The sequence below is a fragment of the Cupressus sempervirens genome, chromosome 1, assembly GCF_028749045.1.
Source record: "Cupressus sempervirens isolate cs-2001-9-10 chromosome 1, ASM2874904v1, whole genome shotgun sequence".
Lineage (NCBI taxonomy): Eukaryota > Viridiplantae > Streptophyta > Pinopsida > Cupressales > Cupressaceae > Cupressus > Cupressus sempervirens.
This window is the reverse complement of record NC_143118.1, coordinates 426,959,752-426,973,970: the sequence shown is the minus strand read 5'-3', so window position 1 is coordinate 426,973,970 and position 14,219 is coordinate 426,959,752. Positions and strand designations below refer to the sequence as shown.

The window sequence follows — 14,219 nt, the reverse complement described above, 5'->3', positions numbered from 1 at the left end:
CTTGGCTGGGCGGTGTCATTTGCAACGTTGGCTCTAAAGGATACGAGGAAGCGTTTAAAGAATTTATGTGCAAGTATAGTGCCTTCTTAAATACTTGGAATGTTTTTTTAAAGTAATAGTTCGGACTTTTAACCATGTGAAGGAGGGTGAAAACGCATATGCCCTGGTTCTGTGTTCGATGGCTGCTAAAGGTTGCATTTTTTTAAATGAAAGTGTGCTGCATTAACTTTGATGAGCTGGGATCTTTACTAATCTTGCATATTATAAGTGAAATCCTTGTTATCTTTTGGTTCTATGATTACAAATACCAATCTTGTATTTACAATTAAATATTCTGCTGTTTTGATGGAGCATAGCTTGATATTGTAGCATGTATGACTAATATATATTTGGTCCCTTGCAGGTTATTCTGCAGCAAATGGAGCTCATCACTAGCACTGATGTGGTTAGAAACCTGTGTAAGAAAATGGCTCCTCCTTTAGTTACTCTCTTGTCAGCAGAGCCTGAGATACAGTACGTTGCATTGCGGAACATAAACCTTATTGTGCAGCGCCGACCAACTATTCTTGCACATGAGATTAAGGTGACAGGCTCGCTAATTTCAGTTACCCATTACTAGATGTGCTATTATTTTATTGTCATTTCTTAATTCTTGCTCATACATCATTAAAATGAAGTGTAGTTTGGACTTCGTGACTTCAGAATTTTTTTGATTCAAATTGAGCAACTGGGTTTTGTCTGCAGGTGTTTTTCTGCAAGTACAATGATCCAATTTATGTGAAGATGGAAAAGCTAGAAATTATGATAAAGCTTGCATCTGATCGTAATATTGACCAGGTGAAGTAGTCATTTTCTTATCGCAATGTGATCAATAATCCCAATTACAATAAATCATATATCGATGCAGAGAAATTACCTTCTTCATTTTTAGGAGAAAATCAATATTATTGTGTGAGAGCTTGTACAAATATACATGATTTTTTTGGCCTGTCTTTTGTCAAACAGCTTTCAAGTAATATATCATATACAACTTTCCCTGAAAGCATTATAATTTTCTAATATGCAATCTGTCATTACAGTTTCAGTGGGCTTAAAGCTTCAATGAATAACTACTGGATACACTATTAGAAAATTTCAGAGGGCAGTATATAAGCCTATGATTTTTACATGCAGCCTTGCCAAAAGAGCTATGTAGAGTTTGAAGAACCCAAAGAAATTTTCAATCATGTACAAATGGACAGAGTAAAATTCATAGGCAATTTTACATGTTGAGTGGCATGGCATTTTCAATATGTTTGAGGAAAGCTTGCGAAGACAATCTATTTGGTGTGGACAGATGATGTGAGCCTTTTTAGATACATGACCTAATATGCGCCATTTCTTTATCTGAGATGAAGAATAGACATAACTGCCCTAAAACTGAAAGAGTCGGTTATTGTGGGTTTTTTGTATTTCTATTAAATTGAAGACAAGGATCCTCTCACTGCATGGCAGTCATTTCTTGCAGAATCTCTCAAAATACAAAAAGCTTTAACAACGAAATATTTATAATAAGCTTGCTATTGAACATAGAAAGTCATGCTCATAATTTTTCCAAGGATGACCTCAAATGTTCTTATCACAGAGAACTCATACACAAGATAAGTGAAATGATAATTTTTTTTATTGTTTCTTTTATGAACAATGGAGTGAAATACTCCTCATATAGACAATTACAAGAAGATCCCTCCGTAACAGAAACAATTGAGAACTGAAGACAGAGTATAAAGTTACTAAACAAACTGTTACAGAATAGAATGTCCCCAAGCTAAATATTACCCTATCATGCTGAATGTTTTGGTATTTTGGCCACCAATGCATTGAAGGTTGTTTTCTTTTCTAAATGTTCTGCAACTTGAGCCTCATGCTGAAACCTTCCCTTGTTGGACTTTTGATTAGCTAACCGCTTTATACAGAACTTCTTTGCTTGACCAAGTTTACCACAAGAATGACACGACACAGATTTTAGTTTCTTTGAAGCATCATCATGTGTGCTTTGTCCATTCTGCTCAGTGGACTTGCCTTTACCTTTTTCCTTGGCAATGATTGCCTATTCCACATTTGTTATGTCGTCGCTGCTACCAAACTACAGTTTCCAATTGGCTTGCTTCAAGAGCTTATTGCATAGGTCATCAAACTTCAAGTAAACATAAATGGAAATAATGTAAGCTTTTCAATGTGCTAACCACCATTCTCTTTTTCTATCTTGGGATCAATGGCATTCAGTTGATCACAAATTTCTTTGTTCTTCATAAAATAGTCCTGCAAAGACATTTTGACATTCATCATAATCAAGAACATATTCTTAAGGAAGAAAGCTCTAATTTAATCTATTGTCTCAGATTCTCATGCAGATCCTGTAGCTGACTCCAAATCTTTGTAGCAGTTTTGCCTAATGGCACTTCCAGAACCATTTCATTAGTGATAGACATTTAAACTTGTCTTGATCTTTACCTGTAGCTATGGGATGAATAATATTACCAAGAAAAAGTTGATCGAGGCATTGGTACTCAAAAATAGTGAGCATCCTCTGCTTCCAGATATTGTTTTCCTTGCCATTTTACCTTTGATTGCCTTTCAACTTGATGTTGAATTGCTAAGCCATCCCTTATGTTATCTAGAGACATGGAAACCAAGATTGGCTTATCAGAAGGGGAAAAAAAAATGTTGTTTAAAAATCCAATATTTTCTTCAAAAACCATAAAAAATGTTGCTGCAAACCAGCACCGCAAATTTGTGGGAAAACTGTCAAACCCTCAATCCAATGTTGACACCTCACTCTTTTTTGTAAAAAAGTTGTTGAAAAACTTTGTTATGCGGGAAAACAAATGCTAAAAGCCTCAGAAAGCATAAAAGATGACCCACAAATTCATCTAGATATTACCTAAAATTTTTGAGGAATTGTCCATGAACAGAAACCCTCAATTTTTTTTAGAGAAGTATGATTAAAAAAACTTAGCACAAAGGAATATATTAAAGACTTAGATTTTTCATAAAAAAACTAACGAATTCTAGGTAATGAATCAATGAATTTAATTAAAAAGGTGCCAAAGAACTACCTCCAGTCTGATACCACAAAATGATAATTACTTGTTTTTATAAACAAATGAAAGGAATGCTCCTTCTATAGACTGTTAGAAGATCTTTCTATAGCAGGAACAATTGGGCATCAAAGACAGAATAAAAAGTTACTAAACTAACCAGCTCACATTATCGAATTTTTTTAACTGAACCAACTAAACGACTTAAATAACCATTATAAACAAAATAGTACAATATTACTCTAGTGAAGAAAAAGCCATGCACAATGACAAACTAAAACAAAATATTAAGTCGACAAGGAAAGAATTAATAACTATCATTTAGCACTCAATAGAACAGAATGGAACATGTTTATGTCCCTCAACAACTAACATGAATAAATAAGCCAATCAATTCAATGAAAAGCAAATCTATGCTATTTATATGAAGGAAAATGTGAGTCTTAAGGGGTAAAACGGAAAACGGACTTGGTATGCTATTCCCATTATAGAAAAAAGGAATAATATTTTATGTGGAGGGCAAATCAGAAAAGAGACTACAGAACTCTGATCATAGTTTGAAAGAAAATTCAATTGGAAAACCTACAACCATGGAGAGGTGCATTGTGGTATGAATACGAAATCATTTGAAAGTCATTGGGGGCAGTTTTATGGAATATAATTCCTATTTGAGGCAGACGTGAGCAGACATATAAGCTGATTGTTTCAGTCCTTGTGATCATATATTATCATCAAACTACTGCAGACCTAATGAGCAGAAGTTATCTAGGAAAGGATGTTGATAGGAAAGGAGATCAATCAATGTCAACACAAATGCAACCATTTACAGCAGTCGACAAAAGAATACAAACCCAGATTGGAAAGGTCATTGTGAGCGGCAAATAGACGTCTAATATATCAGATCCAGATATATTATACTAAACAACTAATAGAACTATTAACCATCTTTGTGGGAAAATTCAAGGGTAAATCCAGAAGGGATTTTACATGGGAATATTGGATGCTAATATTAAAACTTGAGCATTTTTACTAGAACACAGAAGCAATGGTAGTATTCACATTGGAATTTATGGATTACACTAGGAGAAATATCAAGCCAGATGGTGTGTGTCAGAGAAAACTTATATATGCCTCGGGAATCAGAATTCCTGCCACCAGAACTCTGTAAGGATACAAGAAGCCGAGTCTATTATTATGGTGCAAAGTTGCAAAGTTTGCAAAACATAGAATGACTCATTTTAAAAGGAGTTTCTGTTAAGGATCTCAACTCTATGCAATTGTTCTAATCCTATCTGGTATGTTTGGGAAGCACTCAGAGAGAGCATATCATAGACCTGAGTAAGAATATATAGCTTTGTGCAAGAAAATGTTATGAAGGATTTTTAGGCTGTTAAAGTCTACCAAATAACCTAAAAGTAAGCCTGTTTTTTTCTAAATCCTATAGGCAACCTTTATTTAATGCCTCAGGTGTGCTTGTAACCTCTTTCTATTTTACATGTCAATTATTATTCTTTTTGCATTCATCCTGTCATGAGCATTGAATTGCTGAATTGCCAGTCAAACTACACCATTTTGGAAGAACAAAAAGTGCTATTGGGAAATCAAAACTACATTTTAAATGATGGCAATGTTAGTATCTTTCTGTTTCCAAACATCAAATTCACCAAATACATATGAGAAATTAAGAGCCTGATTCTGTAGTGGTCTAGTAAATAATCCAACATTACTCGGCAGTTGGATGATTCCCTGGAGTATGCCTTGCCTTAGAGATAGAATCAGTTGAAATATTCTGAGAAATATTTTCATTTGATATTTCTCACTTGGTAAATTATGACTGTCAAAGGAAGAAAGAACATTCCGCCTAAAAAGTGATATCTATTTGTGTTACAAATTGGTAAAATATTTTCTTGTTGCTGTAGTTGTATTATAGAGGAGATAAAGCTCCTTATATAGATTTACAAAGATGATGTTTCTAATTGAAACAATCATGAACTAAAGACGGAAATAGAAACTACCTAATAAACTAAAGACTAGTTCATGACGGAAATAGAAATTATCTAATAAACTAAAGACTAACTAAGACGACCAATTAAGAAACTTTTATAATATTTAAATACTGTTAAGACCCTCCCTGGATTTGCAAAATGTTAATGACCATGAAGCCAAAATCTGTCCAAAAAATAACAGAGAAGGGTACTCCCTTCTTCTCAAGAGTTTGCCACTGTCTACCACTGAGATGAGTCTGCCACTAACCCTTCCAAAATCAGCAAAATGTCTTACTAGAAATCATCACAAAAACATCCAACTTGATGTCGGATAATGAAGCTGTTCTTCCCTAAAGACACAGACAAACATTGAGAATAGCTAGCACAATTTTGAGGAAGAATTGGCAAACCCTCCAAACTTTGCAGATGAGCATGATGCCCCAAAACAAACTATAAAAAGCCATGATGTTTTAGTTGAAAATCGAAACAACTGAATACGATTTTTGAGGTGAAAAATCAATCAAAATCAGGCAATACAAAGTGCTTTGTTTGTTAGGAAAAATGGCAAAACCCAACATATATTTTTTTAAGGAAAAATTATAAACTCATGAAAGAATCCCAAACAACTTTACGACTTATAGAATCGGAATTTTTTTTTGATGGAAAAAATTATGAAAACCCAACAGATAATTTTTTTAAGGGAAAAAATTATGGAAACCCATCAGAATTTTTTAAGGGTGGGAAAACACGAGAAATCGCATAGTAAACCAGCACATGCAATAAATATGCAAGTCATGCAACCCCAAAAAATCGAAGACTTTTTCTGTTACCAAGAAATCGCGTGATCAAAATCCTTAACAAGGCTTGTGATTTCCAGCAAAAATCTATGTTGCATGGGTACCTCCCCCCCCACTCTGGACCTAGGAGAGTTCGAACCAGTTCTAAGTTCAGGTTTGGTTCGAACTTGGTTTGACCAGGGTGCGATTATTGCACTCTTGGTTTGATCTGGTTCGAACCCGGGCGAACCACCTTGAAATTTTCGAACCCAGTTCGAACCCGCAGCTAAGCTGAATCATTTTTATGAGATTCTATTATTATTGTGATGAAGGTTTACTTATGAGGTTTGTATATCAAGACTCTCAATTATTGCTTAACACCCTTAGGTTTCTTCACATTCTGCCATCTGTTTTATACTTAATATTACATAGCTTACTTCAATATTATATTAAATGCAGCAAGTGCAGATTTGATTTTTATTATAGCTTATGGAACAAGGATCACTGTGATAGAAAATTTTATACTTGTTCCTAACGCTGCTTTGAATCTTAAGAATTGTTTTTTTGTTTTTGTTTGTAATTTACATGATATATCATTCTTTTGATGATGCTATTAGTCCAATTCGCATGACTGTTTGGATTTTCTTGTCACTTAGTTGTGTAAATGCTATTGTGGTAAAGGTATAATTTTACATATATCGTTTCCAATCACTGTATGATATATGGGACTGGATGCAGCAAGGTAGGGATCAGTGAAGACGAAGGAGAGGCGAAGGGAACTAGATGGCAAAATAAAACATGGATATCTTTAAAACTTTATAAAACCAATGAATTCTAGGGTGTGTTTAGGTTCTTAGTGTGGTTGGTGTTTTAAATTTTTTGTTGTTTAAATGTTTTTATGCTACTATGCTACATTCTATTTTTTACTCATCTTCATAAAATTGTATATATATATTTAATTTAATTTTTTTTACATGTTTTTGTATGAACGAACCCAAATGAACGCAAACCCCTTTCCAAAATTTTGTCGAACTTGCGAACCGGTTCTCGAACTTGGAACCGAACCCGAACTGGCAACCTAGACAAAAATCCTTGAAGAACCAATTTTTTTTCATAAAATATCTGTAGCGATTTTTATTTCTAAAAATCAAAAAGAAGATTTCTGGAAAAAATTCTAGATCAAAAGAGGCTCGATTTTTTCTTAAAATATTTGCCAAATTTTATGAAATCCCATTGACCTGCTCTGATACCGTGTTACAAAGTAATTGGTAAAATATTTGCTTGTTGCTGTAGTTGTATTAAATAGAGGAAATAAAAGCTCCTTATATAGATTTACAAAGATGATGTTTCTAAAAGAAACAATGGTGAATTAAAGACGAAAATAGAAACTACCTAATAAACTAAAGACTAATATTTTAATAATTTGTGCCTCTTGCTGATCGTCTTATAATCCTATTTGCATGGTACATGTGATATATGATCTAGAATATGTCCCTGCATAGAGTTTTTTTTTGTTTGTCTTTTTGCAGTTTAAAAAAAATGAAAAAAAAATTGAAACAAGAAATCTATGGTAACACAGGATGCAATCAGCTAAAATTTTTTTTAATTTGTTCAGGTATTACTGGAGTTCAAAGAATATGCAACTGAAGTAGATGTTGATTTTGTTAGAAAAGCTGTACGTGCAATTGGACGATGTGCCATCAAATTGGAAAGGGCTGCAGAACGCTGCATAAGTGTATTGCTTGAATTGATAAAGATCAAAGTTAACTATGTTGTGCAGGAAGCCATCATAGTGATCAAGGATATTTTTAGGCGTTATCCTAATACGTGAGTAAAGATAAATGCCTTTTATTTTAATGCTTTCTTCCATTTACGTCCTAATTTGTATGGATATCGCGGTCTTGTGTTCTGATCTGCTTCTTATTCAATGGACAGTTATGAATCAATCATTGCAACACTTTGCGAGAGCTTGGATACTCTTGATGAACCAGAAGCAAAGGTCCTTAATATCAATTAGCATATCGTAGTTTTGAAGATGGGACTTCAAGTTACACAATATAAAGAAAATATTACTGGTTGTGTTGTTGTATTTCGTCCTTTGTCATGGATGCTTTACTACATCACAAATGCTGGATGCTAATTTAAACGTAATTTTCTTTTGGTTCAGGCATCTATGATTTGGATAATTGGTGAATATGCAGAAAGAATTGACAATGCTGATGAACTGCTAGAGAGCTTTCTGGAGACCTTTCCTGAAGAACCGGCTCAAGTGCAATTGCAGTTACTCACTGCAACTGTCAAATTGTTCCTTAAGAAGCCTACTGAAGGGCCTCAACAAATGATTCAGGTCTTTATTGATGATCCCGAAACACTTCAGACTATTTGTCCTTTCATATTATCTGGTTATTTGTTTAACTACTTTCTCTGACCAATAATGAAAAACCTTTGCGTACTATGATGTGTAAACTAGCATGGATATTTCATTGAATAGAACATCACAGACCACTCCTTAGTGTTGTTTTAACTTGTATGGCCAGCTAGACAACACAATTATTCAAATTTGGATTTTTCCACCTCTTTAATAGCTTTTGCTAGGTCATTTACACACTGTGCTACTCTTCACATCAACAAAACATGGCACATACTGCTGCAAACCTTCTTGCTAATGATGTCATATTTTTCTTGTTAGGAGTCAACTGAATGCTTCTTCCTACCAATTGAGTAGAATTAAAAAACATGTCTTTATGCTTCCTGAATACTTGTATTCTAGAATTGACCCTGGAAAAATCTGAAGTGGGAGAAAATTCCAGCAAAGAGAAAACTAGCTTTTGATCCAATGTGAGCATGCAATTGTAGAAGGTTGCTCCATTCATGAGGTCCAGCAAGAATGCTAATCAACAATCTAAACCTTGCAAACTTCCTCTGAGATTCAATGGGAAGTGCTTATCTTATTGCACTTTTCCAACAAGCTTTGTGCACCCTCAACTCGCTGGTCCAAACTCCTACAATGGTCAACTTCAGCATTAATGGCTATGAAGAATGGCCCATAGACATCTCTAATGTCTTCTTGGTAAATAACGTGCATCTAATGCATGCTTTGGGCTGGGGTTGGAAACCCAAACTCTATATCTTTGCCTGTTGCTTTGTCTTTTTGCATGTGAAATCTGGAAGGACCCATACCTTACATCAGACCAACAATTTTAAAACCAATCAGCTGTATAAAACTGCCCCTAATGGAACTGGTAGTTTCAAAAACACCTCATGTCAGAAATGAAACCACCTCTTGATTGCTCATTCTGTACATCAACTTCCAAAATGCATAACTTTTGCTTGTATATTTAAAACAACGTTCTGTTTTTTTAAAATTGTGCTACTTTTTGGTAGGGACCAAAATATTTAAAAATATTCAACTTGGGGTGCCACCAAAATATTGTTATGAAGTTTGAACCATATACGAGGTCGAAATCATCTGCAGCAAACTCCAAAACAGTCACTGAACTCAAAACACTTAACCTTGATGATAGACCAGATCCATTTCCAGATTATGTTAATGTCCAAAGAGTCAAAGACTAAATGTATACATAAAAGACTGAAATTTTACCCTTTATTTTACGATTTCAATCAGGTCTCCTTATCAGTGAGTTCTCTTGCATGTTTTTCTTTTCTACTGATCTGTAGTGACGCTTAACAGCTGTAGTATATTTTGTTGGATGTAGACTATGCAGACTTTGATTGCAGATACTTTATGCTATTACACTAGTTGATGTAAAGTGCACTGTGATGCAAAGATTTGGGTCTCCTTATGCATTTGATATATTTCATAGTTATGCATTTCAGTGGTGTTGAGTCAGTACCGAGAAATGACATGTAAGTCTGTGTGTTCAGTTAGGCTTGAGAATGTTGCAGAGATGTACTAGTGTCTTGAATGAGCTTCCATGTGTTCTTTTTTACCAAACACAAGCTCTATCTAGTATCCCTAGGTTTACATCAGGTATCACCGCCAAACTCTCAATTTGAAAGCCATTAAGGCTTTCATATTTGCATCATGCATGCTGTACGCATATGAATCATTAGAGGATCTTTAAGTAAAATTTGTCCTGCCATATTTTCTAGAGCTTTTGACTATGATGATGTAATATAGCCATTACGATTTGTTCCGTCAGTGAAGGACTAGCCAGAACATATTTTGAGCAATATCTTTCTAAATGTTGGAAGAGAGCCGTAATCATGTGATCTGTTAATAATCCAGCATGTAGAAAGCAAGTTTTTATCCCATTGTAAATTATTCATCTGAATATGGGTTCTCAATCTAGCCTTTGTTGCTGGGACAACCTCTGTGCTATGGAGATTTAATTATAGCTTTTCTCCTTTTAAGGATCATGAAATGGTTTTAGGTTTTTAGAAACACTTTAATATTACCAGTATGAGTAATTTACAACAAAAATGGTGCAGTCAAATATTCAATTGATCATTGACTCTTCTTGCTCGAGTGTGGTTTAAAAAATATCATATTCGATGTTCCTAGTGATTTCAGAGCATATACATTAAAAAAAAAACTTTTTTCTATGAAAATGATAGCAGAATGTAGGTCTATGCGTTCTGGTAGGCATTACAAATTATCATAGAACATGTTACAAAGACTAATTATGCATTTGACTTTTTAATAACAATGATAATACGTTTGAAAGCATGGTAAGATTTTTGAAACCTTGGTAGTATTACAAAGTGATTTTCTTGAATGGTTCATAATCCGAGAAGTTTTGCTTCAAAAATTTCTAATCATTTTCCCATAACAGATTTCGAGAAGAAAGCTGTTATCAATACCTTATGATTGACTGATTTTATCTTTGGTATATTGTGTCAGGTTGTACTTAATAATGCTACTCAGGAAACAGACAATCCAGATCTGCGTGATCGTGCTTATATTTATTGGCGACTTTTGTCAACTGATCCAGAGGTAATTGAAGTTGCTGCAATTTCTTGAAAATAATATTCTTTATTAAAGTTGAAAAGTTCTTATTTCAGTTTTATTTTTGAATCACAGGCAGCAAAAGATGTTGTCTTGGCTGAGAAACCTGTTATCAGTGATGACTCTAATCAACTTGATCAATCACTTCTGGATGAGCTTCTTGCTAATATTGCCACACTTGCTTCTGTATATCACAAGCCTCCTGATGCATTTGTAAGCCGTGTTAAACCAGTTGTTCAGCGCCCAGAAGATGATGAAGAGTTCCCCAATGGGCTTGATTCAGGCCCTTCAGAACCATCAGCTCCTGCCACAGAGTTCAATCCATCCTCTGCATCAGCATCAAGTAATGTTCCTCAGGTTCCAGCAAAATCAGTACCCCCTGCAACTCCTGTTCCAGATCTTCTTGGTGATCTATTAGGTTTGGACAACGCACTTGTCCCTGTAGATCAGCCAGAAGCAGCTTCTGGGTGAGTAATGGAATCAGCAGCTTGCACTTCGAAAGCTGGGAAAATGTTCTACTGCTTTCTTATTGGAACGTTTTTCTTTAGTGTTATAAGACAATGAAATTAATGTAATTATCTGGTTTATACTGATTGATACAGGCCTCCATTACCAATTTTGCTTCCAGCATCAGCAGGTCAAGGCCTTGAGATTAGTGGGCGGGTTGTACGACGAGATGGCCAAATATTTTATAATTTGAAGTTTGAAAACAATACTCCAGTACCATTGGATGGGTTCATGATACAATTTAATAAGAATATGTTTGGTCTTGCTTCTGTGGGTCCCCTCCAGGTGTGGCAAATGAATCCAGGGTTATTGCTTCCTTAGTTCTATGTATTAAAGCTACAACTAATTTAGTGGATGCTTATTACAAGCAGTTATTCTTTTTATGGATAGCTTTGTTTTAATGCATGAATATAAATTTAAAATAACGAGTGGATAATTATCTTCTGCACTTTATTCCTGGTCAAGTAGGTGCCTCCGGTGCAGCCTGGCAGCTCAGCAACCACACTTTTGCCAATGGTGTTGTCTCAAAACATTTCTCTTGGTCCACCAAGCACACTCTTGCAGGTGGCAATAAAAAACAATCAACAGCCTGTGTTGTATTTTAATGATAATATTCCATTGCAAGTGCTCTTCACTGAGGATGGCAGGATAGACCGTGCAGCATTTTTGGAGGTAACAATTGTTGCTGTTGCATTGATATTCACCGTTTTTTATCAATGTTATGTTGACATGATTTGTATTCGACAGCAATTTTGTTTTTGGGGTTCCTATTTGTGATCATTTAGTTATACACATAATATATGAATATGTTCAGTGACAATGCTTATAGCATTGTGGTAAATTATACTCAAGAATCTATATTGAACTGATTATAGGATATTGAATCTTGATAAAAAAACATAATATATGCTGAAATAGTATCAGTCTCATAATATTATAATATAGGAGTAGGCTGTTCCGTTCAATTTATGATGTAGTGTAGCAGTAAGTTGGCCCATTTGTACGTTTTTAATTGATGAAGGGATCATGTTTTCGTTTTTTTGAATCATTTGGGTTTTTTTGTATTTTATGCAAGGTTTGGGTATGATTTCCATGTTGCAATAATGATAATATCAAAGATATATATAATCTCATGTTTTCTGCAGATGGATATGTGTGATTGGTGATATTGACTGCTCTTAATGTTTCAATTTGTTCTAGGGCATCTGACATAGGAAATAATGCTCAAATTGACACAACTTGGTGCTGTTTCTAGTATAATGTACATGATATCTTAATCACTGTTGATGTTAGCATCATAAACAATGGTTAATCAATGATTATAGCATGTTGTTCATTGTGATTTATGAGATTTTTTGTTTCATGCAGACATGGAAATCTCTTCCTGATTCACATGAGATTGTCAAGGACTTATCCAACAGTATTATAAGCAATATAGATGTTACAGTCGACAAACTTGCTGCATCAAATGTGTTTTTCATAGCGAAGCGTCCACTGAGGGATACCAATCAGGAGGCTCTCTACCTTTCTGCAAAACTTCCACGCAATATTCCAATACTAATTGAAATTACTGCCCATATTGGACAGCCAGGTGTAAAATGTGCAATCAAGACTCCAAATCCAGAAATGGCTTCCCTTTTCTTTGAAGCTATTGAAGCTATTTTGAAGTAGTATAATATGGTCACATATGGAAGTAGTGAGCTGGTGGCTTTTACTTGCGCAGTCACAAAAGTGATTATAAATGGACAATTGATATTGAGCTATCTAGGTAGACGAGAAATCTGTGGCTTTGGTTTTACAACATTTGGCTGATTGAGACTAAATTTATTTTATTTAAGTGGATTTTGCACCATGCTATTATCATTTTTGTATCATAATTTGTGTAAAGTAATTACAATTTTTCCTTTTGAGCACGCACGAAGAAATTATCTCACCCATTTTTCTCCCTGGTTTCTTGCTGATGTATTGAGAACCTTGGGCAGGTTCCAAACATTTTAAAAATGAAATGATTTACATTGTCTCTTGGAAATGTTATTATTATTGAGTGGTTTGTGTGCGCATCTCTGACCGTCTGTACAAGACTCATTACTAGTTTTTTGTAAGCATTTATGTTGCAAACCATTGGTAAAAAATGTTTTTTGACGAGTGCAAAGAGAAAAATATGATTAAGCTTGAAATCTTATGCAACTAATATGTAAATAAAGATATTTTTGTGTTGGAATTATGTCATTACTTGTTCTTATTTAATCACACTTGAAACATGATGTGTTTTTTTTTTCAATTTTTGCCACCCTATTAAAATTGTAAGGGAAAAGGATGTTCCATCCTTTGAAGTTTACATGCATGCAATGCTAAATTGCAGTTCACTTTTTTCAGGTGTACAAAGCTAGTGCAAAATGGAAAAGTTAATTATTAATTTTTAACGATTTGCAAATGTAGCTATGCCATCAACTTTTCAAATTACACATTGTGATCCATTGTCGGGATGTAAGAGTGAAAACCCTAGGTTGAAATAATGGGAAAGTTAATAGTTAGGTTTATTTATGATTTGTTTATGTCATAGTAATGAATTGCATCCAAGAAATTGATTGCAACTTCACAAATTACTATTAACAATTTTTAAAATGATGCAGTCAAGGGAGGAGAAACCCCCAAAAGAGATGTCCAACCTTGCAGCTAGATACAACATAATAAAAACCACAAAGTAAAGCAATGGACAACACAATAAAATAAGGAACAATGGTCTTCATTTTACATCAAGTTGACCAGCACATGTGCAATAGGTCTACCTCATTACTAAGGACATAAACTGTATTCCAGATCTTCACTATTAGATCTCTTGTCCCTTCTTCCCACTACCAAGTTGCTAATTCCTAGGTACTTTAAAAAGAACTACTACCCT

The 14,219-nt window shown here is 34.5% G+C and overlaps 1 protein-coding gene across 1 annotated transcript in view; it reads left to right on the top strand.

Moving 5' to 3' along the window:
- LOC149578096 (beta-adaptin-like protein C) overlaps positions 1 to 13,346 on the top strand; it is a 115,820-nt gene extending 102,474 nt beyond the window's left edge. Inside the window, exons 6-15 of the mRNA XM_089827497.1 lie at positions 404 to 583; positions 745 to 837; positions 7,457 to 7,668; positions 7,777 to 7,840; positions 8,009 to 8,188; positions 10,706 to 10,798; positions 10,886 to 11,277; positions 11,413 to 11,602; positions 11,786 to 11,989; positions 12,686 to 13,346. Of these exons, the coding sequence (XP_089683623.1) occupies positions 404 to 583; positions 745 to 837; positions 7,457 to 7,668; positions 7,777 to 7,840; positions 8,009 to 8,188; positions 10,706 to 10,798; positions 10,886 to 11,277; positions 11,413 to 11,602; positions 11,786 to 11,989; positions 12,686 to 12,988 (1,911 nt within the window). The 3' untranslated portion in view covers positions 12,989 to 13,346. The remainder of the gene's footprint in view (positions 1 to 403; positions 584 to 744; positions 838 to 7,456; positions 7,669 to 7,776; positions 7,841 to 8,008; positions 8,189 to 10,705; positions 10,799 to 10,885; positions 11,278 to 11,412; positions 11,603 to 11,785; positions 11,990 to 12,685) is intronic.
- The last annotated feature ends 873 nt before the right edge of the window (positions 13,347 to 14,219 follow it).